Source organism: Podarcis gaigeae (assembly GCF_964106915.1).
Source record: "Podarcis gaigeae genome assembly, chromosome: 2".
Lineage (NCBI taxonomy): Eukaryota > Metazoa > Chordata > Lepidosauria > Squamata > Lacertidae > Podarcis > Podarcis gaigeae.
In genome coordinates, this window is record NC_139679.1 from 117,565,132 (window position 1) to 117,592,713 (window position 27,582).

The 27,582-nt window shown below is 50.5% G+C and overlaps 2 protein-coding genes and 1 long non-coding RNA gene across 7 annotated transcripts in view; all 3 read left to right on the forward strand.

Moving 5' to 3' along the window:
- Positions 1 to 27,582, forward strand: part of LOC310838313 — a 437,762-nt gene that overhangs the window by 283,736 nt on the left and 126,444 nt on the right. The window lies entirely within an intron of this gene.
- Positions 1,069 to 27,582, forward strand: part of LOC310837528 (uncharacterized protein) — a 331,410-nt gene continuing 304,896 nt past the window's right edge. The window contains exons 1-4 of one of the 3 annotated variants that reach the window (XR_014560572.1): positions 1,069 to 1,462; positions 3,562 to 4,514; positions 6,371 to 6,497; positions 9,225 to 10,335. Coding sequence is in view for 2 of the 3 variants with exons in the window: in XM_083724243.1 (XP_083580369.1) it covers positions 3,732 to 4,514; positions 6,371 to 6,497; positions 9,225 to 10,069 (1,755 nt within the window). In the remaining variant the exon portion in view is untranslated. Of the gene's footprint in view, positions 1,467 to 3,561; positions 4,515 to 6,370; positions 6,498 to 9,224; positions 12,002 to 27,582 lie in introns of those variants that run through there. The other 2 variants (XM_083724243.1, XM_083724242.1) reach the window with 2 other exon arrangements.
- LOC310837522 (uncharacterized protein) lies at positions 13,335 to 27,424 on the forward strand. 3 transcript variants are annotated; one of them, XM_083724231.1, is made up of 4 exons: positions 13,335 to 13,417; positions 22,933 to 23,871; positions 25,533 to 25,659; positions 26,310 to 27,424. In XM_083724231.1, exons 2-4 carry the CDS (start codon positions 23,071 to 23,073, stop codon positions 27,161 to 27,163), a joined length of 1,782 nt encoding a protein of 593 aa, XP_083580357.1. In that variant the 5' UTR covers positions 13,335 to 13,417; positions 22,933 to 23,070; the 3' UTR covers positions 27,164 to 27,424. The 3 variants fall into 3 exon arrangements, with proteins under 3 accessions (XP_083580357.1, XP_083580358.1, XP_083580356.1); XM_083724232.1 differs by lacking the exon at positions 13,335 to 13,417 and adding an exon at positions 15,612 to 15,820 and having other exon boundaries at positions 26,313 to 27,424; XM_083724230.1 differs by lacking the exon at positions 13,335 to 13,417 and adding an exon at positions 15,614 to 15,820.

A 27,582-nucleotide genomic window follows, 5' to 3' on the forward strand; every position in this document is an offset into this window, starting at 1 on the left:
GCCAGCCAGAGTTTTATTTATTTGTTGCATTTATATCCCTGAATTTGTTGCATTTAGACTCTTTCCAGCCACACGCCCTGCCATAGACTGGCCTGCTGCTTTTCAGTGCTGGGCTTTTAATTGTTGCTGTCATGGGCATAGGCAAGGGGGGCAATAAAAATCAATAGCAAGCTCAGGTTCTGCCCCTGCCCCAAGGCAATGCAGGAATTAAATAAACATTAGTTTTTTTAAATCACCAATGAACAAGCTTAGCAATGCAACTTTAGGACCACCCGGCCTGTCGAGATACTTTCTTAGTTCATCATGAACTTCCGAATAAGACCGAACCTTCTCGCAGAGGCAGTGTGGGGTAGTGGTTAGAGCAGGGTTCAGCAAACATTTTCAGCAGGGGGCCGGTCCACTGTCCCTCAGACCTTGTGGGGGACCGGACTATATTTTGAAAAAATAATAATGAACAAATTCCTGTGCCCCACAAATCACCCAGAGATGCATTTTAAATAAAAGGACACATTCTACTCATGTAAAAACATGCTGATTCCTGGACCGTCCGTGGGCCAGATTTAGAAGGCGATTGGGCCGCATCCGGCCCCCGGGCCTGTTTGCCTACCTATGCTGTATGCCCCTTTGAGCTCCTTAGAGAAGAAGGTGGGGGGAATGCAATTTGTCGTTGTTATGTTTTTACATGTGTTGGAAACCGCCCAGAGTTACTGGGCCAACCCAGCCAGATGGGTGGGGTATAAGCAAAATTATAAATAAAATTATAGTATAAAATTATAAATATCTAGCAGTGCACATCAAACACAGCCCTTCCTGAGTTATGGGGGTTTCCACCATCCTCTCCCCTAAGGGGTCTTGCATCTTTCAAGTGGCAGGCAGAAATTCAGCAGGCAAAGCTCTCCCCGGGCATGGAAATGCAATGCTGTGCTTGGCTGCACCTGTTAGATGTCTGCCTGTCATGGTGCTACTTAAGGGCCAGGGCTTTGTTTATTTTTTAAGGAGTACTAAGGGATCTTGCGTCTTTCATAGCACAGTGGCAGGCAGAAATTCAGCAGGCAAAGCTCTCCCCGGGCATGGAAATGCAATGCTGTGCCTGGCTGCACCTGATAAATGTCTGCCTGTCACGCTGCTGCTTCAAGGCCAGGGCTTTGTTTGTTTTTTAAGGAGTACCTGGCCTTGTGAGAGTGATGGTGGCTTGTCCCACAGAGAGAGAGAGAGAGAGAGAGAGAGAGAGAGAGAGAGATGTCTGCAACAAGGGTTAAAAAAATAAAGCGTCACCCAGGCAGTTCTCTGCTTCCTAGAGAGGCCAGGAAAGGCAGAAGGCTGCAAGGGAAGATCTTCTTTCCTCTTCCCTTCAATGCCCTGGCGAGGAATCCTTTCCTGTGTTTTTCCACAGAGGAAAACCAGAGCCTTGGCAGGACATTGCCAGGAGGGTTTGCAGGGCAGCAGCTGCTGCAAGGAGCTGGTGAGTTGGAGGAAGGAGAATGGGGGGGATCTTTGTGGGGGGGAAGGAGGTTTCACTGGGGTTGGAGAGGAAAAGAAACTGCTGGAGGGAAAGGGATTACTTTTTGCTCCGTGCAAAGAGAGGGGCATTCTCCCCAAATGTGCCCGGAAAGAGAAAATTGTATTTAGTGGCACATTGGTGCTGCGCTGTTCGTTTTGAGCTGCTTTCCTTGGCATAACTGGGTGGTGTGCAGTTCTGTCATAAGGCAGAAAGGCAAATGGTCAAATATCAAATATTTTGGCAAAACAAAATAAAAAAATTCCTTCCAGTAGCACCTTAAAGACCAACTAAGTTAGTTCTTGGTATGAGCTTTCGTGTGCATGCACACTTCTGAAGATACCTGAAGATACTATCTGAAGAAGTGTGCATGCACACGAAAGCTCATACCAAGAACTAACTTAGTTGGTCTTTAAGGTGCTACTGGAAGGAATTTTTTTATTTTGTTTTGACTATGGCAGACCAACATGGCTACCTATCTGTAACTGGAAATATTTTGGCAGGTGGACAAAACCAATCTGATAAAAAAAAAATGTTTGTATGCCGCTAAAAAATATCAAAGTGGTTTACAACAAACGAGTGCACACAAACACACACTAAAGAAACATGTAAAAATGAAAACCCAGGATCACCCACTAACTATTTTTAGTAGCCTGCATAAGTCTGGCAGCACGGGAAAGTTCGCAGCAGACTTTTAAAGATTAAAGAGAAGGCAGCCATTGGGTCTCTACTGAGCCTTCCACAGGATTGAGCCAATGACCCTAAAGGATCCCGTTTCTTGCTGCTCTCAGTTCAGCCTGGATGTGATCCCTCTGATCTGAGCCAGGATATAAGGCTTCAGTTGGCTCCTACATATTTTGATCCCCCTTTCTTCTTCCTTCTCTCTTTGCAGAAACTTATTTTCCTGGCTGTAATCATATTTTGATCACCCTATTCCACCCTGGGCTCCTTTGGGGGAAGGGAAGAGTATGTATTGAATAAATGAATAAATATTCCCCTGGAAGGGTCCTGAATACTTCTCCCTTAAAAGGGGAATGCTAGAAACCTGGAGAGTATTTCATTACTATCATTATTATTTCTTTGTGTTCTCCAGGTGTTTCAGACTACAACTCCCATTGGCCTCAGCCAGTGCAGAATGGCACTGATGGGAGTTGTAGTCCGAAACGAAACGTCAGGAGGGCGCTGAAGAAGGCTGATGTACTGTATATAAAGCTCTACATCTAGGGCAAGGGTAGAAATTTGGTTCACAAATTTTTATTATTAGTTACATTTGCATACCATAGATCCATAGATCTCAGGGAGGTTCACAGCATTGAAATACAAGATAAAAAACAAATGCATAATAAAAACAAGAACAAAGCAAACCAATAACCCCCTGCCCTCCTAATTTACACTTCCAGGAAATAATATGTGACCAAAACACTGGGATCCTTCAAAATGTGCATTTATCCGAAATTTGCAGTGCCGTTCCCCACCCGAAAGGATGTGTACGAAACTGCATATATTTGTGAGACATAGAATATAGCAAAAATGTGTTCCGTTAGTGAAAGCCGCTTGCCAAAAATGTACATATTAAGCAAAAATGCATAGAAAGAGGTTTGTTTTAGGTCAAATGGGCACTAACAAAGTTTCATAAGGAACGTTTTTTTAAAAGGAAATTGCCAAATAATTCCCTTTCCGGCATGACAATGTACGCCAAAATATTGTCATGCTTTCTCATCAGGCAAAAAACAAAGAGGTGTGAACCTTGAAATGGGAAGAGGGCGCAGAGCATGCCGCCACACATCTTGCAACATGAGAGACAGTGGCCTGAACCCATGAAAAAGGTGGCAAAATTGCAATGAGAAACACCACTAGGTTGAGGGGGGTGCAAACAGATTTATTTGGGAATCAAATGACACAGAAACGAGTGCTAAACGATGCCATTGCATTGCTGCTCAGGTATTATGCGCAAAATAACAGGAGAAATGGAATAAAGTGCAGTGAGAAGCCAAAAGCAGTCTGCTCCAAAAGTAACAGCACTTTAACAGCTCTTTCTCCTTCTCTTGGTTATCTTCTTTCAGGGAGAAGGCCCAGTTGCCATTTGAGAAGGCCCCCAACTTCAATTTGACAAAAAGAGACTCCGATTCTCATGTTTGGATGCTTAGCCATCTGCCCCGGCACAATGTTTCCCTCGGATGTGTGCTAAGCCCTGCGAGTTTGAGAGCCACGGCTGAGGGAAGGCCAAGACAAAATGGCCGCTGAGGAAGGAAGCAGCTCACCATCCCTGAGCCTGCAGTTCCGGGTTGCGCTCGGACAGCACGGCGGGATAAAAACAGAGGCTCAGGACCCGGCTGACGCCGACGCTCACGATATCCAGACGGTGTGCGTCGGCGAGCCTCCTGGGTGGACTGCCTCAACCCATGTCAAGCCGGAACTGGAGGAAGTGCATTGGGAAACCCGAGAAAACGAGGTGTTCTTGAAGGCGAGGCCATCCCCTCGCTCAGGGTGGGGAAGCCTGCCGCCATGTCAGGAGGCCCTGCCTTGGGACGGGGTCAAAGTGTTCCCCGCCTCCTTCGAGGGAGCGCTCACGACGTGCAAATGGCTGGCCAGAGAGTGGGGGTCTCGACAGAGGACACCCGCCTCCGAAATGGAAGGGCAGCAAGCGACTGGCACGCCAAACGGTGCCAGAGCGAGGAGGGGCGGCAGGAAAGGGAAGGCCGCTGTTCTTCTGAGCGGTGCGGTCGGGGCAGAGGCCCAGCGCCAGCAGTTCAGGCGCTTCTGCTACCAAGAGGCTGACGGTCTGCACAACGCCTATGGCCAACTCCGGAGCCTGTGCCATCGGTGGCTGAAGCCAGAGAAGCACTCGAAGGAGGAGATTTTGGAGCTGGTGGTCTTGGAACAGTTCCTGGCTGTCCTGCCCCCGGAGATGCAGAGCTGGGTCAGGGAACGGGAGCCTGAGACCTGCGCCCACGTGATCGCCCTGGCTGAGGATTTCCTGCTAAGGCAACAAGAGGCAGAACAATTGGGGCAGGAGGTGACTGTGGCGGTGGCCGGCCTGAAGTTTGGGGGGTTCACGTGGGAATTTTCTAGATTAGGTGGGGGCCCGAGTGCCTGGATCTGTTGATAAACCAGAGTTTAACCTGAGTGGGTGGGGCAAAGGGGGGGGAGGAAGTGAACTGGAAGTGTGGTATAGTGTGTAGAGCAGTGTGGTGTAGTGGTTGGACTCTGGCCACATCCACAGTACCAGGGGCGCCGACTTATAAAAAATATTGGGGGGGCGGGGGCCCATACCGACTTATAAAAAATATTGGGGGGGCCCAAGACCTCCAAACCGCTGCTGCTGGGGGAACGAAAGGGGCGAGCCCCGGGCTGCCCCGACCTTAAGTGAACCTGTGAGGGCCCGCCCTTTGCGGCAGCCGATTGGCTGCCGCCGTGGGCGGTGAATATTAATGAGCTAGGGGGAATTCCCGCTTCTCGTGGGGCTGATACCGCGAGATTGTTGATGGGTCGAGAGCCCGCAACCCCACCCCCTCTCTAGATCGGGAGTGGCTTTGTTTTAACTCATTACTGAATGTATTTTAAAAGGTAACTATCGTCAAACAAGGAAAATAAAAAATACCAACATAATTTTGTGATTTTACAAAGCATAATATAACTAATAATTTTCTTAAATTATTGGGGGGGCAGAGCCCCCCCAAACGAATTTTTGAGGGGGCTCGGGCCCTCTCAGGCCCCATGGAGTCGGCGCCTATGCACAGTACACACTGTAGAATCCTAGAATGGTAGAGTTCGAAGGGACCACGAAGGCCATCTGTTTCCACCCCCTGCAATGCAGGAATCTTTTGCCTAGCCTGGGGCTCGAACCCATGACCCGGAGGTTAAAAGTCTCATGCTGTACATTCAAAGCACATTCATGACACTTTTTGCAGTCATGGCTTCCCCCCAAAGATTCCTGGGAGCTGTAGTTTTGCCCCTCACAGAGGTATAATGCCATCCAAGCTCTGCTTAAAAACCTCCAATGAAAGTCCTTCCTGATGTTTAGTCGGAACCTCCTTTCTTTTAACTTGAATTGATTGGTTCATTGTGGTGCCCAGAACTGGACACAGTGTTCCAGGTGTGCTCTGACCAAGGCAGAATGTTGTTGTTGTTTAGTCGTGTCCGACTCTTCGTGACCCCATGGACCAGAGCACGCCAGGCACTCCTGTCTTCCACTGCCTCCCGCAGTTTGGTCAAACTCATGTTTGTAGCTTTGAGAACACTGCCCCACCATCTCGTCCTCTGCCGTCCCCTTCTCCTTGTGCCCTCCATCTTTCCCAACATCAGGGGTTTTTTCCAGGGGGTCTTCTCTTCTCATGAGGTGGCCAAAGTATTGGAGCCTCAGCTTCAGGATCTGTCCTTCCAGTGAGCACTCAGGGCTGATTTTCTTCAGAATGGAGAGGTTTGATCTTCTTGCAGTCCATGGGACTCTCAAGAGTCTCCTCCAGCACCATAATTCAAAAGCATCAATTCTTCGGCGCTCAGCTTTCTTTATGGTACAGCTCTTACTTCCATATATCACTACTGGGAAAACCATAGCTTTGACTATACAGACCTTTGTTGGCAAGGTGATGTCTCTGCTTTTTAAGATGCTGACTAGGTTTGTCATTGAAAGGCAGAATAGAGCCATCCTATTCCTTCCCTTGATCTGGACACTAGACTTCTCTTGGTGCAGCCTAGAATAGCATTAGCTTGTTTTTTGCTGCTCCATCACAAACATTCCATTGCAATTTAACTTTATGAAATGACGCATTTCTTAACAAAAATTGGGGGAAATTTCCTCCCACCCTGCTGCCTCTAGTGGATCCTTTCCCTGTCCCAGCTCTGACAGAAACCTTTCCGCTCTTCTTACAGGAGCTGGGACCCTTTGTGGAGGTGATGGTGAATTCTCCCGAGGGAGAGCAAGTTCCATCGGATGCTTGGCAGAGACCGCTCTTCAAGGAGATCAAGCAGAAGGGCGACAGAGATGCAGAAACACTCGGTATGGAGTCACTTAACTTGCAGGAGGGGGAGGAGGGAGGGGGAGGAGCTAATAATATACCTGAAGGAGCGTCTCCACCCCCATCGCTCAGCCCAGACACTGAGGTCCAGCTCCGAGGTCCTTCTGGCGATTCCCTCACTGTGAGAAGTGAGGTTACAGGAAACCAGGCAGAGGGCCTTCTCGGTAGTGGCGCCTGCCCTGTGGAATGCCCTTCCAGCAGATGTCAAGGAAATAAACAACTATCTGACTTTTAGAAGACATCTGAAGGCAGCCCTGTTTAGGGAAATTTTTAATGTTTGATGTTTTATTGTGTTTTTTATATTCTTTTGGGAGCTGAGGGAAACCCAGCCAGATGGGAAGGATATAAATAAATTATTATTACTATTATTATTATTATTAGGCCACACCACTAATTCAAAGTACTTGTCATGGCTTCCGCCAAGGAATCCTGGGAACTGTAGTTTGTTAAAGGTGCCAAGAGTTGTTAAGACACACACACACACACACACACACACACACACACACGACGACACGGCTTTATTCCCCTCACAGAGCTACAGTTTAACAATGGTTTAACACAGTGTTTCCCAACCGGTGTTCCGCGGCACACTAGTGTGCCGCGAGAAGTTGCCGGGTGTGCCGTGGGAGGGAGGCGGGCGAGTCAGGCTGCTTTAGCCCCGTGCCTGCTCTCCCAGCTGGAGAGGTGACACGCGCCTATGGAGGCTCCTGCCATAGGCGCGCGTCACCTCTCCAGCGGGGAGAGGGTCGCGGGGGGCTGCTTTAGCACGCACGGGGCTAAAGCAGCCCCCCGCGACCCTCTCCCCGCTGGAGAGGTGACACGCGCTTATGGCAGGAGCCTCCATAGGCGCGCGTCACCTCTCCAGCTGGGAGAGCACGCACGGGGCTAAAGCAGCCCCCCGCGACCCTCTCCCCGCTGGAGAGGTGACGCGTGCCTATGGCAGGAGCCTCCATAGGCGCGCGTCACCTCTCCAGCTGGGAGAGCACGCAGGGGGCTAAAGCAGCCCCCCGCGACCCTCTCCCCGCTGGAGAGGTGACGCGCGCCTATGGCAGGAGCCTCCATAGGCGCGCGTCACCTCTCCAGCTGGGAGAGCACGCACGGGGCTAAAGCGCGACCGTCTCCCGGCTGGAGACGCGGGGCTGGGGCGGGGGAAGCCCGAGCTTCCCCCTCCCCCAGAACGGGACCCAGAGCTCTGGGAGCTTGCGGGGCTGGGGGAGGAGGAAGCCCTCCGCCAGCCTCCAAACCATGTCGGGAGACAGCGGGTGGGCGCGCTACGCCTCTCCCGCTGTCTCCCGAGTTTGCGGGGCTGGCGACGGGGAGGAGCAGGCTTCTCCCCCCGCCAGCCTTCTAGCCAAGTCGGGGGACAGCGGGAAGGGCGCGCTACGCCTCTCCCGCTGTCGCCCGAGTTTGCGGGGCTGGCGACGGGGAAAAGCAGGCTTCTCCCCCCCCCCCGCCAGCCTTCTAACCAAGTCGGGGGACAGCGGGATGGCGGCGTTCCTTCGGAGGACGCCCCGTGCTCCGCGCTGGTGTTGGCCAGCCTTGCGCACCCGGGGGATCTCCCCCCAGGAGCGCAAGGCTTGCGGGCGGCGCAGAGCACGGGGCGCCCTTCGGAGGACGCCCCGTGCTCCGCGCTCGTGTTGGCAAGCCTTGCGCACCCGTGGGGGCGCGTGGGGCGCCCTGAAACAGAGGGTTCCCCATGCTGCGGACTGTAGCCTGCCGCCCGATGCGCGGGGCGCCCTGAAGCAGAGCGCCCCTCGCGCCAGGCAGACATGGGCCAGCCCCACAAGCTCGGGGGACAGCGGGGAGGCGCAGCACCGCCATCCCACTGTTCCCCGACCTGGTTTTTTGGGGGGGAAATAAAGGAAAAAAAATTTTCCTTTATTTCCCCCCCCCCCCAAAAAAAAAGTAGGTGCGTCCTATGGGACGGAGCGTCCTAAAAATACGGTACTTACTATTTCATAATAAAGTAATTATAAAATACCGGTACTTCCTTTGTGTTTATTTGATGCCTATTAAAGAGAGTTACTTTACATATAGTCAATATAGGCACAGAGTTAATTTTTTAAACATTTTCTAATGGTGGTGTGCCTCGAGATTTTTTTCATGAAACAAGTGTGCCTTTGCCCAAAAAAGGTTGGGAAACACTGGTTTAACAGTCAATCAATCCCTCTTCCACGGGAACTCTGGGAACTGTAGCTATGAGAGGGGAATAGGACACCTCCTAGTAGCTCTCAGCGCCCTTAACCACCTACATTTCCCAGGATTCTTTGGGGGAAGCCGTTATAGTTGTACCTTGGTTCTTGAACAGAATCCTTTCCAGAGGTCCGTTCGACTTCCGAAAACATTGGAAAACCAAGGCACAGCTTCCGATTGGCTTCAGGAGCCTCCTGCACTCAATCAGAAGCCTTGTTGGGTGTTTGGCTTCCAAAAAACATTTGCAAACTGAAACACTCACTTCCAGGTTTGTGGTGTTCGGGAGCCAAAATGTTTGAGTCACAAGGCGTTCTAGAACCAAGGTACGACTGTACTGTTTAATGTGGTATCGTACTGCTTTGAATGTATAAGGCAGGAAGAAGTGACGTTAGATGAGGAACCGCTTCATTTTTTGAATTATTCTTAAATGGCATCTAAATCCTATTAAATAAAACTAAAAATGATTTGGCCGGAGTGGGTGGGTGTCGATGACTCAACTGTGTCTTTTCCTTCAGACAGCCGTACGACGTCCCAGGAAGAGGAAGAGGTCGGTCAGCAAAGAGATTCGGAGTTAGCGGAAGCACGAAGGATGTTCCTGGGCAAATCCGCCAGCCGCCTCACGCTGAGGTGCAAGAGCTTTGAGGAAGCTTGCGGATCGAAGCGGCAGCAGGAGTGGCTTCCCGCGGTGACATGGGAGGAGCCGTCGCACCGGTCGGAAGCCGACGGGCCTGTTCCCGAGGCCGGGCTCCACGGTGTGGCGGTCAAGTACCTTTGCCCCGAGTGCGGCCGGAACTTCCAGCACAAATCGACCTTAATCCGCCACCAGAAGATGCACACGGGCGAGAAGCCCCACGTCTGCCTGGAGTGCGGGAAGAGCTTCCGCCGCAGGGACAAGCTGATCCGCCACCAGAGGATCCACACGGGGCAGAAGCCCCACAAGTGCGCCGAGTGCGGGAAGAGCTTCCGCGAGAGGGGGAAGCTCACCAACCACCAGAGGATCCATACCGGCGAGAAGCCCTACGCCTGCCCGGCCTGCAAGAAGACGTACCGCTGGAAGGAGGAGTTTGTGAAGCACCTGAGAATCCACACGGGCGAGAGGCCCTACGGGTGCATGCTCTGCGGCAAGTCCTTCATCAGCAAGGCCCACCTGGTCTCCCACCACCGCAGCCACACCGGGGAGAAGCCGTACGAGTGCGCCGAGTGCGACCGGCGTTTCTGCAGCAAGCAAAGCCTCGCCAAGCACCAACGGGTCCATGCGGAAGAGAACGCCTACGAGTGCCAGGATTGCGGGAAGGTCTTCCGCTATGTGTCGAACTTCGCCAAACACCAGAGACTCCACACGAGCGACAGGATCCTCTAGGGAGGAATAATTATAATAATTTAATTTTTGTACCCTGCCCATCTGACCAGGTTGCCTCAGCCACTCTGGGCAGCTTCCCACAGAACACAGTGGTACCTCGGGTTACAGACGCTTCAGGTTACAGACGCTTCAGGTTACACACTCCACTAACCCAGAAATAGTACCTCGGGTTAAGAACTTTGCTTCAGGATGAGAACAGAAATCATGCGGCGGCAGCAGGAGGCCCCATTAGCTAAAATGGTACCTCAGGTTAAGAACAGTTTCAGGTTAAGAACGGACCTCCAGAACGAATTAAGTTCTTAACCAGAGGTACCACTGTATACTAAAACACCACAGACGGTCGTCACACGTTAAAAGCTTTCCAATGCAGGGCTGCCTTCAGATCTCTATGGAAAGTCGTATAATTATCTCCTTGGCATCTGAAGGCAGGATGCATGAGTGTAGCCAGGATTTATGGGGGAGGGGGCAGACACACGCCTGTCATCCTCCTCTGTCTGGCTCTGTCTAGCAGATTCGGAATGAAACGTCTCAACAACCGTTCTTTTAAATTACTTTCTTTTGACCCTAAGTGCTCGGGAAAAATCTGTCAAAGCTTTCAGTCATTTGAAAGCTAGGAAGTTAAATAAAAAAATTAACATCATCGACTGAGGGCTTTCTGCTGTATAGAAACTTCCAGTTGTTTCTAGGCTGGCCCTGCAGGTGCGCGCTCTCAGGAGAAAATGCCGGAAAGGATGAGAAGCTTCCAGAACCGAGCCATCTGCAACGCAATTGGTCAGTTCACGGAAGCCATGCTGCTCACTCAGTTGAGTTGCTAGAATGCATCACATCATCCAAGTGACCTCAGTGAGCATTTCAATTTCAAATATTCTGATTCATTTAATTATTTTTATTTATTTACTTGATGGGGGGGAGCTGCCCTCCTGCCCCCTCAGCTACGCCCATAGGTGGCCGTTCCACAAGGCAGCTGCCACTGTCGAGAAGGCCCTCTGCCTGGTTCCCTGTCGCTTCACTTCTCACAGTGAGGGAACCGCCAGAAGACCTTCGGAGGAGGACCTCAGTGTCCGGGCTGAATGATGGAGGTGGAGATGCTCCTCCAGAAACAATTATCATTCCATTATAAAAATCCACTTCTCCTTTGGCATTGTCAGACACCACAGCTTGTCTCCTGAGGCCCCCAAAATCCCACCAGCCTGCAGGCATGAGAGAATCGACTTGCTCGGTGAAAGAGCCTTATTTCATCTGCCTTTCATGCAGAAGGTCTCAAGTTCAATTGCCCAAAAGCATTTTCAGGTACAGCAGGGAAGAGTCTCCCTGCCTGAAACCCTGGACAGCAGCTGCCAGTCAGTGTAGACACTACTGAAGTAGATTGAGCAACAGTCAGGTTCAGGAGAAGGCATCTTCCTATTATCCTGTTTATAACTGCTTATAAAACCTATTGCCTCATTTTGGTTAGCCTTGTATGCTCAAAATCTTTGTAGCCACATAACGCTAGACAGCTGTGCATTTCTTTTTTTGTCTGAATGTGAGGAATGATGGTCTATTTGTCAAACTAAGCTCTACTGGCTAATTTGAGCAGGCAGACCCTCTGCTCAGTGGACAAACATTTTGAGAAACAATTTACACAGCCGACCACCAACAGATTTCAGTGACAGAAACCACTCAAACCATTCAAGGGCCAAATGTGGACTTGCCTCGGACAAGAGTCATTTTTAAAAGTCTTGATAATGGAGAGAAAGGCTTCAGAACATTTTGACTGCAGAATCACAGCTGAATGGTGGAAGCATGAACTGCCGCAGGGAACGTTTCTAGACAAAAACTTGGATCTGAACTGGCAGGCCCCTGCCCAAACCTCCTGGTCTCAATCCATAACATTGTGAGCTGGTGCTTCTATGTGCAGTTTAGGAAACACTGGTAAATTTAGTAACGCACTTTCTCAAATGTTTCTGTTGTGATTATTGCTGCTCCGCTTTGGTGTTTCTTTGTGTGACATAAAAAAGGTAAAGGGACCCCTGACAGTTAAGTCCAGTTGCGGATGACTCTGGAGTTGCGGCGCTCATCTTACTTTATTGGCCGAGGGAGCCGGCGTACAGCTTCCGAGTCACGTGGCCAGCATGACTAAGCCGCTTCTGGTGAACCAGAGCAGCGCACGGAAACGGCGTTTACCTTCCCACTGGAGTGGTACCTACCGTATTTTTCACTCTATAGGACGCACTTTTTCCCCTCCAAAAATGAAGGGGGAAAGTGTGTCCTATGGAGCGAATGCAGGCTTTTGGTGAAGCCTGGAGAGCGAGAGGGGTCGGTGCGCACCGACCCCTCTCACGTTCCAGGCTTCATGAAGCTATCCGCACGCCTGCGGAGCCCGGCGGGAGTTCCCGCCAGGCTCCGCAGGCTTGCGCACAGCTGCCTACAGCCCGAAGCCCGGGGAGCATGGCGCTGTGCGCCCCGGGCTTCGGGCAGCTCTCCGCAAGCCTTCAGAACCCGGTGGGAGTTTCCGCCGGGCTCCCAAGGCTTGCGGATAGCAGCCTGCTGTCCCCGAAGCCAAAACAGCGAGAGGAGCGCTGTGCAGCCCTCTGTCTCGCTGTTCCAGCTTTGGGAGGGCTGCGCAAAGCCTCCACAGGGCACCCTGTTGCCCTGCGGAGGCTTGAAAGGCTGTCCCCGAAGCCAAAACAGCGAGATGGGGCGCTGCGCAGCCCTCCGTCTCGCTGTTCCAGCTTCGGGATGGCTGTGCAAAGCCTCCGCAGGGCGGCAGGGTGAAGGCACCCCGCTGCTCTGCGGAGGCTACAAAGGATGTCCCCAGAGCCTCAAGCCTTTGGAGTGCAGCTGCGTTCCAAAGGCTTCCAGGATCTTTGAGGCTGGCGGTGGGGGAAAGCAGCGCTTCCCCCCACCGCCAGCCCCACAAGCTTCGGGGGCAGCGGCAAGGCCTGCTCTTGAACGCACCTTGAACGCACCTTGTTTTTGAGGGGGAGAACAAGAATTTTTTTTTTCCTATTCTCCCCCTCCTATGGGACCCCAAGGGAAACCTAGTTCAACCACCTTGAGCTCCTGGGATGCTGAAGCTGCAGAAGGGTCCCTGGTTCAAACCCTATCATCTCTAGGTAACATTGGGAAAGACCTCCCCTTCTGAAACCTTGGAGAACCCGTGGCAGTCTGTGTAGAGAACACAATCAAAATCATCTTGGTAGCGTCCTCAGTTTGTCACGGGTTCCCAAAGTCATGCGGCTTAAAAGGCGTTGCTTATTTTCACTTGTGACTCAAAGAGGGCATCTATTGGGAAAGATCAACAACACAGGGCCCTTGCAAATCTGCTCAGAAGGAAGCCTGATGGAATTTGGCGGGGCTTTCTTTTGGGTAAGTGGGGTTCGGATCACAGCCTAAGATGCCTGCCCTAACGCTGGCTCTGCTAAAACAGAAAATACGTTCACATATCATACGCAATGCAGGAATCTCAACTAAGCATCCCTGACAGATATGAAGATCAGTGATGATGGGGAGGGGGCAAATTCAGGCCATGCCTCCAACCGACTTTGCTTCAAATTCTCCCTGAGTGTTTGGGCCTGGCTGATGTGTCCTCAAGCTCCAGTGATTGCATGGATGGAGGGTGGAGAGGGTTGTGTGCGCATGTGTGAACACCAGCTCCCACTGCAAAGGCAACATTCACCTTTGCTCCACCCACTTCTGCCTCCGGCCCCTCCCACCACTTGCATGTGGCCCTCAGAAGGGAAAACCTGAAAATGGTTCTCTGCCCTTGCTCTGTTCCAAATCGGGTTCTGTGCACCCCACTGGGTGAGTGGTGGTGGCAGAATGTTTGCAGGCAGAAATTCAACCAGTGCCACTTCCCCAAACATTTGCTGCCTACGTGCCCCATGAATTTCTGCCCAGCCCTCCCTGCCTCCCAAAACACACTGAGCTGCTCTGCTGCAGCTACAACTGACGGGGATGTGAGTTAATGCAGCAGGTACAAAGCGGTGCAAAATCATTGTCCCGCCAGATGTTGCAGGACTACAATTCCCATCATCCCTGGCCATTGCCCATGCTTGCTGGGGCTGATGGGAGTTGTAGTTGGACATCTGGAGGGCCGAAGGCTGACTGAAGCAGAGCCTCTGGCCCTCCACATTTCTGAATACAGCTCGAAGAAGAAGAAGAAGAAGAAGAATAGTAGTAGTAGTTTGGATTTGATATCCCGCCTTTCACTCCCTTTAAGGAGTCTCAAAGCAGGTAACATTCTCCTTTCCCTTCCTCCCCCACAACAAACACTCTGTGGGGTGAGTGGGGCTGAGAGACTTCAGAGAAGTGTGCCTGGCCCAAGGTCACCCAGCAGCTGCATGTGGAGGAGCGGAGACGCGAACCCGGTTCCCCAGATTACGAGACTACCGCTCTTAACCACTACACCACACTGGCTCTCTAGGGAAACACTCCCTATCCCCAGTTTTCCACACTGGGGAGCTGTAAACCTTTGATACCCCACCTGTCTGGCCTCCCCTATTCCCCAACACTGGGATTGGACGTAAATCAAGCTGTTCCCAGAGGAACCTGCTTTTTTTCTGCATGGGAAACTCTGCTTCTAGACTACCTCATAGGGTCGTTCTGAGGATGGTGTGAGACCCAACAGCAGTGCCCTGGGGCTAGGGGAGAATAAACAGTATAGTGAATAGTAATAAACATTGTTGTTAAGTCGTCTAGTCATGTCCGACTCTTCGTGACCCCATGGACCAGAGCATGCCAGGCACTCCTGTCTTCCAGTGCCTCCCGCAGTTTGGTCAAACTCATGCTGGTAGCTTCGAGAACACTGTCCAGCCATCTCATCCTCTTTCGTCCCCTTCTCCTTTCCCAACATCAGGGTCTTTTCCAGGGAGTCTTCTCTTCTCATGAGGTGGCCAAAGTATTGGAGCCTCAGCTTCAGGATCTGTCCTTCCAGTGAGCACTCAGAGCTGATTTCCTTAAGAATGGAGAGGTTGGATCTTCTTGCAGTCCATGGGCCTCTCAGGAGTCTCCTCCAGCACCATAATTCAAAAGCATCAATTCTTCTGCGATCAGCCTTCTTTATGATCCAGCTCTCACTTCCATATATCACTACTGGGAAAACCATAGCTTTAACAATATGGACCTTTGTCGACAAGGTGATGTCTCTGCTTTTTAAGATGCTGTCTAGGTTTGTCCCCTTAAGGGGTCTCAAAGCGGCTAATATTATCCTTTTCCCTTCCTCCTCCACAACAAACACTCTGTGAGGTGAGTGAGGCTGAGAGACTTCAGAGAAGTGTGACTGGCCCAAGGTCAACCAGCAGCTGCATGTGGAGGAGTGGGGAATCGAACCCAGTTCCCCAGATTATGAGTCCACCGCTCTTAACCACTACACCACACAGAGGCAATAATGCCTCTGAATACCATTTGCTGGAAACCACAGGGGGGGGGGGAGTGCTTTTTTGCTCTGGTCCTCCTTGAAGATTCCCCACAGGCCACTGTGACTTGAAACAGGATGCTGGGCTGTGGTCCCAAGGGATGCTAAACAGGAATGGCCCTCCGCTTTCTGAGCAATTTGCTTTATGGCCGTTCACCAAAGGGGTTAAGTTCATGGAGACTTGCATTTCCTAGAGATACTAAGAGGCTTTGGGAGCAGAGGGATGCAAGAGAGCGCAACTCACTTCCTGCCCCGCCTACTGTGGGAAAGCAGGGGTTTAAATTTCCCAGGCGCTGCAGGAGGAGCAGCAGCGGGGCTGATCTCCCACCTCCCTTGTTCTTTTTAGGAAAGATCAGGTGAGTGGGGGAAAGTGGGTTTGCAGCAGGAAGAGACGGAGAATTTCAGTAGAGAGATTCAGTAGAGAGGTGAAGCTTTCCTCCATCATGGCATTTCTGTGTTTGGGAGCAGCTGCACCTGATGGATTTCTGCCCTGGGGTTAGCGTGTGATGGTGCCTTTTTGCACGCGCACACCCCCTTCCTCTGTTGGATCGCTCTGAATCAAGGACCTAGGGAGATAGCTCAGTCGGTAGAGCATGAGAGTCTTAATCTCAGGGTTGTGGGTTTGACCCCCACTTTGGGCAAAAGATCCCTGCAATGCCGGGGGCGGGACTAGATAACTTGTGGTCCCTCCCAACTCTGCAATTCTGTGATTTTATGCTTCTTGGCTTGATAAAGCATTCAGTGGCTGCCAGCCACAGTGTCTGTGTTTCCTTGCACTGGCAAAGGCAGAATACGCCTCTGGTACCAATTTTTGGGAATCACAAGTGGGAGGAGTCAGTGCTGTTACACTCATGTCCTGCTTGGGGTTTCCCACTGAGGTGTCTGGTTTGGCCACTGTGAGAAGAGAATGCCAGACTAAATGGGCCATTTATTTACTAATTATATTTTATATCCCACCTTACCTATGAGGTAGATTTATTTATTTATTTATTTATTCATTCATTCATTCATTCATTCATACCCCGCCCATCTGGATGGATTTTCCCAGCCACTCTGGGTGGCTTCCAACAAAACACTAAAATGTTGTTGTTTAGTCGTTTAGTCGTGTCCGACTCTTCGTGACCCCATGGACCAGAGAACGCCAGGCACCTCTGTCCTCCACTGCCTCCCGCAGTTTGGTCAAACTCATGCTGGTAACCTTGAAAACACTATCCAACCATCTCGTCCTCTGCCGTCCCCTTCTCCTTGTGCCCTCCATCTTTCCCAACATCAGGGTCTTTTCCAGGGAGTCTTCTCTTCTCATGAGGTTGCCAAAGTACTGGAGCCTCAGCTTCACAATCTGTCCTTCCAGTGAGCACTCAGGGTTGATTTCCTTCAGTATGGAGAGGTTTGATCTTCTTGCAGTCCATGGGACTCTCAAGAGTCTCCTCCAGCACCATAATTCAAAAGCATCAATTCTTCGGCGATCAGCCTTCTTTATGGTCCAGCTCTCACTTCCATACACCACTACTGGGAAAACCATAGCTTTAACTATACGAACCTTTGTTGGCAAGGTGATGTCTCTACTTCTCAAGATGCTGTCTAGGCCTGTCATTGCCCTTCTCCCAAGAAGCAGGCGTCTTTTAATTTCGTGGCTGCTGTCACCATCTGCAGTGATCATTGAGCCCAAGAAAGTAAAATCTCTCACTACCTCCATTTCTTCCCCTTCTATTTGCCAGGAGGTGATGGGACCAGTGGCCATGATCTTTGTTTTTTTGATGTTGAGCTTCAGACCATATTTTGCGCTCTCCTCTTTCACCCTCATTAAAAGGTTCTTTAATTCCTCCTCACTTTCTGCCATCAAGGTTGTGTCATCTGCATATCTGAGGTTGTTGATATTTCTTCCGGCAATCTTAATTCCGGCTAGGGATTCATCCAGCCCAGCCTTTCGCATGATGAATTCTGCATATAAGTTAAATAAGCAGGGAGACAAAATACAGCCTTGTCGTACTCCTTTCCCAATTTTGAACCAATCAGTTGTTCCATATCCAGTTCTAACTGTAGCTTCTTGTCCCACATAGAGATTTCTCAGGAGACAGATGAGGTGATCTGGCATTCCCATTTCTTTAAGAACTTGCCATAGTTTGCCGTGGTCGACACAGTCAAAGGCTTTTGCATAGTCAATGAAGCAGAAGTAGATGTCTTTCTGGAACTCTCTAGCTTTCTCCATAATCCAGCGCATGTTTGCAATTTGGTCTCTGGTTCCTCTGCCTCTTCTAAATCCAGCTTGCACTTCTGGGAGTTCTCGGTCCACATACTGCTTGAGCCTTCCTTGTAGAATTTTAAGCATAACCTTGCTAGCGTGTAAAATGAGTGCAATTGTGCGGTAGTTGGAGCATTCTTTGGCACTGCCCTTCTTTGGGATTGGGATGTAGACTGATCTTCTCCAATCTTCTGGCCACTGCTGAGTTTTCCAAACTTGCTGGCATATTGAGTGTAGCACCTTAACAGCATCATCTTTTAAAATTTTAAATAGTTCAGCTGGAATACCATCACTTCCACTGGCCTTGTTATTTGCAGTGCTTTCTAAGGCCCATTTGACTTCACTTTCCAGGATGTCTGGCTCAAGGTCAGCAACCACACTACCTGGGGTATACGAGACATCCATTTCTTTCTGGTATAATTCCTCTGTGTATTCTTGCCACCTCTTCTTGATGTCTTCTGCTTCTGCTTCTGCTTCTGTTAGGTCCTTTCCACTTTTGTCCTTTATTATGGAAATCTTTCATATCTCCAATTTTCTTGAACAGATCTCTGGTTCTTCCCATTCTATTGCTTTCCTCTATTTCTTTGCATTGCTCATTTAAGAAGGTCTTCTTGTCTCTCCTTGCTATTCTTTGGAAATCTGCATTCAATTTCCTGTATCTTTCACCATCTCCCTCGCATTTTGCTTGCCTACTCTCCCCCGCTATTTGAGTGGCCTCATTGGACAGCCACTTTGCTTTCTTGCATTTCCTTTTCATTGGGATGGTTTTTGTTGCTGCCTCCTGTATAATGTTACGAGCCTCCATCCATAGTTCTTCAGGCACTCTGTCCACCAAATCTAAATCCTTAAACCTGTTCCTCACTTCCACTGTGTATTCATAAGGGATTTGACTTAGATTGTATCTTACCGGCCCAGTGGTTTTTCCTACTTTCTTCAGTTTAAGCTTGAATTTTGCTATAAGAAGCTGATGATCTGAGCCACAGTCAGCTCCAGGTCTTGTTTTTGCTGACTGTATAGAGCAGGGGTCTGCAACCCGCGGCTCCGGAGCCGCATGTGGCTCTTTTACACCTTTGCCGCGGCTCCGGGGCGGATACTAGCGAGGGGAGGAGGCGCATTGTGTACCCCGACACTCCCCACTGTGGCGGGCGCTGTACTGGCTGTGACATCGCATGGGGGCGGTGCGTGCGTTAGTCACGCACCGTCCCAACATCACCTTCCCCCCTGCCCGCTACATTGTAAGGGGCATGTACGCTGGTCACTGTTTTGAAGGGGAGTGAAGAACACACACACACACAAAGGTAATTTGTTAATTTAACGTTTATTTCTATGAAGAGGAGTAATTCTGAGGGGTCAAACAAAGAAATAATAAAAAAGTGTCAAAAAAGTTATTTTTATAATGACGAGTTTTGCGGCTCCCAGTTTTTTTTTCTTCGGAAACGGGTCCAAGTGGCTCTTTTTGTCTTAAAGGTTGCAGACCCCTGGTATAGAGCTTCTCCATCTTTGGCTGCAGAGAATATAATCAATCTGATTTCGATGCTGCCCATCTGGTGATGTCCATGTGTAGAGTCGTCTCTTGTGTTGTTGGAAAAGTGTGTTTGTGATGACCAGCTTGTTCTCTTGACAGAACTCTATTAGCCTTTGCCCTGCTTCGTTTTGATCTCCAAGGCCAAACTTGCCAGTTGTTCCTTTTATCTCTTGACTCCCTACTTTAGCATTCCAATCCCCTATAATGAGAAGAACATCCTTCTTTGGTGTCACTTCTATAAGGTGTTGTAAGTCTTCATAAAAAGGTAAAGGTAAAGGTACCCCTGCCCGTACGGGCCAGTCTTGCCAGACTCTGGGGTTGTGCGCCCATCTCACTTAAGAGGCCAGGGGCCAGCGCTGTCCGGAGACACTTCCGGGTCACGTGGCCAGCGTGACATCGCTGCTCTGGCGAGCCAGAGCCGCACACGGAAACGCCGTTTACCTTCCCGCTGGTAAGCGGTCCCTATTTATCTACTTGCACCCGGAGGTGCTTTCGAACTGCTAGGTTGGCAGGCGCTGGGACCGAGCAGCGGGAGCGCACCCCGCCACAGGGATTCGAACCGCCGACCTTTCGATCGGCAAGTCCTAGGTGCTGAGGCTTTAACCCACAGCGCCACCTGGTCAATTTCAGTTTCTTCAGCACAAGTAGTTGGTGCATAAACTTGGATTACTGTGATGTTAAAAGGTCTGCCTTGGATTCGTATCGAGATCATTCTATCATTTTTGAGATTGCATCCCAGTACAGCTTTCGCCACTCTTTTGTTGACTATGAGGGTCACTCCATTTCTTTTACAGGTTTCTTGCCCACAGTAGTAGATATGATGGTCATCCGAACTGAATTCGCCCATTCCCGTCCATTTTAGTTCACTGATGCCCAGGATGTCAATATTTATTCTTGCCATCTCATTTTTGACCACCTCCAACTTACCCAGGTTCATGGTTCTTACATTCCAGGTTCCTATGCAATATTTTTCTTTACAGCATTGGACTTTCCTTTCGCTTCCAGGCATATCCGCAACTGAGCGTCCTTTCGGCTTTGGCCCAGCCGCTTCCTCAGCTCTGGATCTACTTGTACTTGCCCTCCGCTCTTCCCCAGTAGCATGTTGGACGCCTTCCGACCTGAGGGGCTCATCTTCCAGCATCATATCTTTTATATGCCTGTTGTCTTTGTCCATGGAGTTTTCTTGGCAGGGATACTGGAGTGGCTTGCCGGTTCCTCCTCTAGGTGGATCACGTTTGGTCAAAACTCTCCACTATGACCTGTCCATCTTGGGTGGCCCTGCACGGCATAGCTCATAGCTTCTCTGAGTTATTCAAGCCCCTTCGCCACGGCAAGGCAATGATCCATGAAGGGGATTAAACATTAAAAGCTTCCCTAAACAGGGCTGCTTTCAGGTGTCTTCTGAAAGTTCTATTTTTCTCTTTGACATCTGGTGGGAGGGAGTTCCACAGGGCAGGTGCCACTATTGAGAAGGCCCTCTGCCTGGTTCCCTGTAACTTGGCTTCTCGCAACCAGGGAACCGCCAGAAGGCCCTGGGCGCTGGACCTCAGTGTCTGGGCAGAACGATGGAGGTGGAGATGCTCCTTCAGGTATACTGGACCGAGGCCGTTTAGGGCTTTAAAGGTCAGCACCACCAGTTTGAATTGTGCTTGGAAACGTACTGGGAGCCAGTGTAGGTATTTCAAGACCGGTGTTATATGGAACTCAAGGTGGAAGACATAGTCCTCTCCAATTTATCCTCAGAACAGCCCTTGGGGGTAGGGTAGGCTGAGAATTGCTGACTGGCCCAAGATTAAGGTTACCAGATTTTTTTCAATGAATCCAGGGACACTTTTCAACTTCAATTGATTTTGTATGGGGACAGATTTGTAAATCCAGGGACTGTCCCTGGGAAACGGGGACATCTGGTAACCTTACCCAAAATCACCCTGTGAGCTTCATGGCAGAGGGGGATTTGAACCCTGGTCTCCTAGCTCCTGGCCCAACATGCCTTAGTGTTATTCCCTAAAAGAGCTGTGGGTGTTGATTGTATTGAATATGTATGAACACAGGCATGGAAGGAGAAATATGGGCAGGAGGGTGAAATAAATCTCCGCTAAATGAAGAAAATGTCATAGCTCAGGGGTAGATCCCCTGCTTTGCATGTGGAAAGTCCCAGGTTCATAGAATTATACAGCTAGAAATGAGCAGGGAGGTAATCTATTCAATGCTTTTGTTCAATGCGTCCCTGTGCGGCCTCTGCTTAAACATCTCCAGCGAAGGAGAGGCCATTGGTTTCTTGTGATATTTATCCAAAATCTGCATCTTCCCTGCGGTTTCCTCCTACAGGTTCTAGTCTAGGGTTGCCATATTTCAAAAAGTAAAAACCAGGGAACCCCAAAAGTTATTGATTTTTTTTTTAGGAAGACCCCAAAGTTGTTGAGCTTTTTTCTTACCAAACCTCCAAAAACCCATGATTTTGCAATTGACTGCCTAAGATCAAGGGCAAATTTTCAATTTTGCATTTGAAATCCTAGTACATGTGGCAGCCCTATATCTAGTCCGATCCCCTGGGGTGACGGAGAATGACATTCACGCCTTTTGGAAACATTCTTGTTCCATTTTAAGAGTCATGGGCAGTTTTTAGGAGACTCTTAAAGGTAAAGGTAAAGGACCCCTGACAGTTGAGTCCAGTCACAAACAACTCTGGGGTTGTAGCGCTCATCCCGTGTTACTGGCCGAGGGAGCTGACGTTTGTCCGCAGACAGTTTTTCCGGGTCATGTGGCCAGCATGACTTAGCCACTCCTGGAGGAACCAGAGCAACACACGGAAACGCCGTTTACCTTCCCGCCAGAGCGGTACCTATTTATCTACTTGCACTTTGATGTGCTTTCGAACTGCTAGGTTGGCAGGAGCTGGTACCAAACAATGGGAGCTCACCCTGTCGCAGGATTCGAAGTGCTGATCTTCCGATCGGCAAGCCCTAGGCTCAGTGGTTTAGACCACAGCGCCACCCGCGTCCCTAGGAGACTCCTAGCAAACTACAGTTCCCAGGATTCTTTGCAGGAAGCCATGATTGTAGAATGGTATTAAGTGCATATATTTAGCCTTGGTTTGATCTTGCAGTGCTTGTCTTGTATTCTTATGAAATTAGTACCGTATATACAGTGGTACCTCGGGTTAAGTACTTAATTCGTTCCGGAGGTCCATTCTTAACCTGAAACTGTTCTTAACCTGAAGCACCACTTTAGCTAATGGGGCCTCCTGCTGCCGCCACTCAGCCGGAGCACGATTTCTGTTCTCAACCTGAAGCAAAGTTCTTAACCCAAGATAATATTTCTGGGTTAGCGGAGTCTGTAACCTGAAACGTATGTAACTTGAAGTGTACAGTATGTAACCCAAGGTACCACTTTACAGTCAAAGCAACATAACAGAAAACTAAAATATTATCTTAAAGATTTCACAATAAAACTTGCTTCTGTCTCCCATGGGAATCTATGGGACTTTGAGATCAAAATCAGATTACAATGAAATCTCATCCCAGCTAACTTTACAATGATATATACTCTCATTGAATTTTTTCTGAAAACTATGTTGGCTCAGGTAGCCCAGCAGCATAGCACAAAACCTGAGGTACTATATCTGGGTTAGCAGAGTCTGTAACCTGAAGCGTATGTAACGCAAGGTACCACTGTATCTCCTCTTTTTTTTTCCTCCTCAGGAAGCTTAAACTTCCCTTCCAAACCGCTTGCATGTCTGCATACCCTGCAGCTTCGTGAGGTCAAAAGCTTTACAGCCTGGGCTTGTGGAAAGAACCGGTGACTTGGGCTCGGGTGGACGTTTGCTGGGAAGAAATAAAATGGCAGCCAAGCCGAGGGACGGATTGGTCCTGGGTCTCCAGCCCGAGGCTGGGCCTCAACAGGGAGTGAAATTGGAGCAACCGGACCTAGCGGCCCTTGACCCAGGAGTGGGGAACGGCCCGCACATCATGCAGGCCAGGAATACCAGGGAATTCTGGGAGAGAAACATGTCAGGCCACGTCAAGCAGGAGCCACAGAAGGGGCTGCAGCAGCCATGGGAGGCCCAGCTGCAGGAGTTCCTCAGAGCGATGGAGTCTTCCCACTCCGATGGGAGAAATCCGCACCAGCGGACGTTGGCGTTGCGGGACGAGGCCCACCCCGTCCTGCCTCCTTCGGTGGGAATGGATGGCGCCAGGCCGCATCTGAGGAGAGAGATGGCAACCCCTCTCCTGCCAGGGCCCTGCAGAGAAGCCCAGCAGCCGGCTAACAGCCTCTTGGCCAAAGAGACAGGAGAGTCCGGGAAAGTCAAGGAAGAGGTCCTGGGGGAGGAGGAGAATGGCGTGGCCACTGGCATGGACGCTGAGCGCCAGCGCTTCCGGCAGTTCGGCTACCAGGAGGCCGAGGGGCCTCGAGAGACTTGCAGCCGCCTCTGGGATCTTTGCCGCTGGTGGCTGAAGCCGGAGAGGCGCAGCAAGGAGCAGATCCTGGAGCTGGTGATCCTGGAGCAGTTCTTAGCTGTCCTGCCCCCGGAGATGCAGAGCTGGGTCAGGAAAGGTGGGCCGGAGAGCTGCTCACGGGCAGTGGCCTTGGCGGAAGACTTCCTGCTAAGGCAGCGGCCCGAGGAGAAGCAGCCCGAGCAGGTGAGTGTCTGCTTCTCCCTGCTGCCTTCCTCTTTTTTTATTTTGTTGGAAGTTTTATTTACAACATAACATAACCCCCCCACCCCCAATACAGAAATCCACCCTCATTAAACGTGAACATAACGTACAATAAGCATAACATACAGCAGTACAAACAACCAAATAAAAGACTTCCTTTATCCTGTATCTGGCCTCCTTATTTACTTCTTATAAGCTGTTTCCTTTATGAATACAGTGGTGCCCCGCAAGAAGAACGCCTCGCAAGGCGGAAAACCCGCTAGACGAAAGGGTTTTCCGTTTTGGAGGCGCTTCGCAAAACGAATTTCCCTATGGGCTTGCTTCACAAGACGAAATGTCTTGCGAGTTCCTGCGGGGTTTTTCCCCTTTCCCCCCCTTTTCCTAAGCCGTGTATCAGCTGATCCGCTAAAAGCCGCTAAACCGCTAATAGTGCTAATCCGCGAAGCTGTCAATGGGCTTGCTTCGCAAGACGAAAAAACCGCTATACGAAGAGCCTCACGGAACGGATTGATTTCGTCTTGCGAGGCACCACTGTAATTATTAAGATTTTACTAATTATAACTTAAGTATCCACAAAGTCTCCTGCAGACATTAATCGAAACAAGTCCAGGTATGTATTTTAGGGCACTGTTTTGTGAAGCATTCTCTGCGTTTTCCCCCTGCTTTTTGAAACTCTTGTCTAGTGTGATCTCTAATTGCCTCTGTTAATCTAGCCAGTTCAATATACTCTGTTTTGTCTTGCCATTCCTTTTTAGTTGGCACGATTTCTTTTTTCCAGTTTTTAGCAGTTAGGATCCTTACCGCTCCTGTGGCATATAGAGGAATATTTGGAGGAATATTCTGCTTCTCCCTGCTACCTGTGAGGCTTTCGGAGTTGCGGACAGGGCAGAGATGGGCCACATTCACAGCATACATTAAGGCACTATAACAGTCCTGGCTTCTCCCAGAGGATTCTGGGAGCTGTGATTTAAGGATGCTGAGCGTCGTTCGGAAACCCCCGTTTCCCTCACAGAGCTGCTGTTCTCAGAGTGCTTTAACAGTCAATCCCTCTTCTCAGGGAGCTGTGGGAATTGACGGCCTCTGAGGGGGAAAGGGGGCTTCCCAACAACTCTCAGCGCCCATAACAAACTCCCATAATTCTTTGGGGGAAGCCATGACTATTCAACATGGTCTCATAGTGTTTTAAGTGGGGTGAACATTGGCCTTAATGGACGGACGGCAGCTCAGTGGCAGAGCTCTTACTTCGGATACAGAAATATTCACAGGTTCATTCAGTTCGAAAAAGGGCCTGACCGCAAGGGATGGGAATAATCCTTCTCTGCATATGACCTCGATAGCTGCTGCCAGTCAGAACAGACAACACTAAGCTAGATGGGGAAGAAACTTAATTCATTGTCCACAAATAGCAAGCCGAAGGTCCCAGGTATCTGAAACCCTGGGTGTGGGTGTGTGCTTCTAGCCGGTGAATGGTCTGAGTATGCCCTACAGTAACCAAAATAATCACACATTTTCCTCTCCCTCTCCTACCCACCTATTTATTTATTTTTTAAAAAATTAGTGGAAGCTCTTTGGGGCAGGGGCAAAGCGCCATGCCCACCGGGCTGGGGCTGGATAAGTAAGAACAATCTCTCCTTCTGTTTCAGGTGCCGTGGGTGTCCAAGGAGGGGGCTGACAAGATCCCTGAAGTGGAGGCGTCTCCCTTGGGTGCCTGGCCAAGGCCTCTCTTCAGAGAGATCAAACAGGAAGGCAACAGAGATGCAGCTTTGCTGGGTAAGGATTCCTGGTGGCAGAGTTTTAACCACATTGCTTCTCCTGTGTTTTCCTTTGGTCCTGCCCAGCACTGGCATATGGCCCTCAGAAGGTTCTGCAGAAGGGAAAGTGGCCCTCACACTGAACAAAGTCTAAACAGAGAACATTTACCTTTAGGTAACCTGGTGCCAAGCTCCTCAGGGCTCTGCACATTAATAAAATATAAAGGTAAAGGTACCCCTGCCCGTACGGGCCAGTCTTGACAGACTCTGGGATTGGTGCGCCCATCTCACTCAAGAGGCCGAGGGCCAGCGCTGTCCGGAGACACTTCCGGGTCACGTGGCCAGTGTGACAAAGCTGCATCTGGCGAGCCAGCGCAGCACACGGAAACGCCGTTTACCTTCCCGCCAGTAAGCGGTCCCTATTTATCTACTTTCACCCGGGGGTGCTTTCGAACTGCTAGGTTGGCAGGCGCTGGGACCGAGCAGCGGGAGCGCACCCCGCCGCGGGGATTCAAACCAGCGACCATTCAATCAGCAAGCCCTAGGCGCTGAGGCTTTTACCCACAGCGCCACCCGTGTCCCTCTGCACATTAATAGCAAGCCTTTGAACATGGCTTCGTAGCTAACAGGCAAACAGCAAATAACATTGAGATTCTCTCCTTACTCCAGCAGGAGGTGGGCAGGAGCAGAACATACAAGAAGATGCCAGGAAACGGGAACCGCACTGGGTGCTGTCAGGAAGAGGCGGGCAGAATGCCTCTGGCTGGCCCAATCGGGGCAAAGCGTCTGCCGGCCCGGAGGAAGCGTACCCCGAGAAAGAAGGGGACAAGTTTATAAATTCCCAGGGCAGGTACGTCGAATTTGATGGGAATGCCGCCCAGCTCACCGTCCCTGCACCAAGCGAGTCGCAGAAGCCGGCTCACGAGAGGCAGAAGTCCTGCGCCCACTGTGGGAAGGACTTCCAGCTGAAGTGCAACCTGCAGGCCCACGAGAGGACCCACACGGGCGAGAAGCCCTACAAGTGCTCTGTCTGCGGGAAGGGCTTCAGCACGAGGGCGTACCTGATCACCCACGAGAGAATCCACACGGGCGAGAAGCCGTACCAGTGCTCGGACTGCGGCAAGAGCTTCTGCGACAACTCCAACCTGATAGTCCACCGGAGGACCCACACGGGCGAGAGGCCCTACAAGTGCACGGACTGCGGGAAGAGCTTCAGGGAGAGGCCGGTGCTTATCCGGCACCAGCGGATCCACACGGGGGAGAAGCCCTACAAGTGCAGGGACTGTGGCAAGAGCTTCAGCCAGAGCTCGGGCCTCCTGGTGCACGAGAGGACCCACACGCGAGAGAAGCCCTACACGTGCACGGACTGCGGGAAGAGCTTCGGCGGCAACTCGAACCTCAGGGTCCACATGAGGATCCACACAGGGGAGAAGCCCTACAGGTGCTCGGACTGCGGGAAGATCTTCAGCGACCGCTCGCTACTCATGCGGCATCAGAGCACCCACCAAGAGGGGAAGTGTTAGAAAAGGTGGGGGGGAACAACACACAAACTGGAGTTTCACAGTTCCATACTGTCTAGGAAAATGACATTTTGATGCACACATGTACGCCACTCACATATACGTTTAACATGCTGTGGTACCGCTTTAAACAGTCATGGCTTCCCCCCCCCAAAGGATTCTGGGAGCTGTGTTCTGTTAAAGGTGCTCAGAGTTGTTAGGCGAGACCTCTATTCCTTTCACAGAGCCACAATTCCCAGAGCTCCCTGTGAAGAGGGAATAATAATAATACAGTGGTACCTCGGGTTAAGAACTTACAGTGGTGCCCCGCAAGACGAATGCCTCGCAAGACGAAAAGCCCGCTAGACGAAAGGGTTTTCTGTTTTTCGATGCACTTCGCAAGACGAATTTCCCTATGGGCTTGCTTCGCAAGACGAAAACGT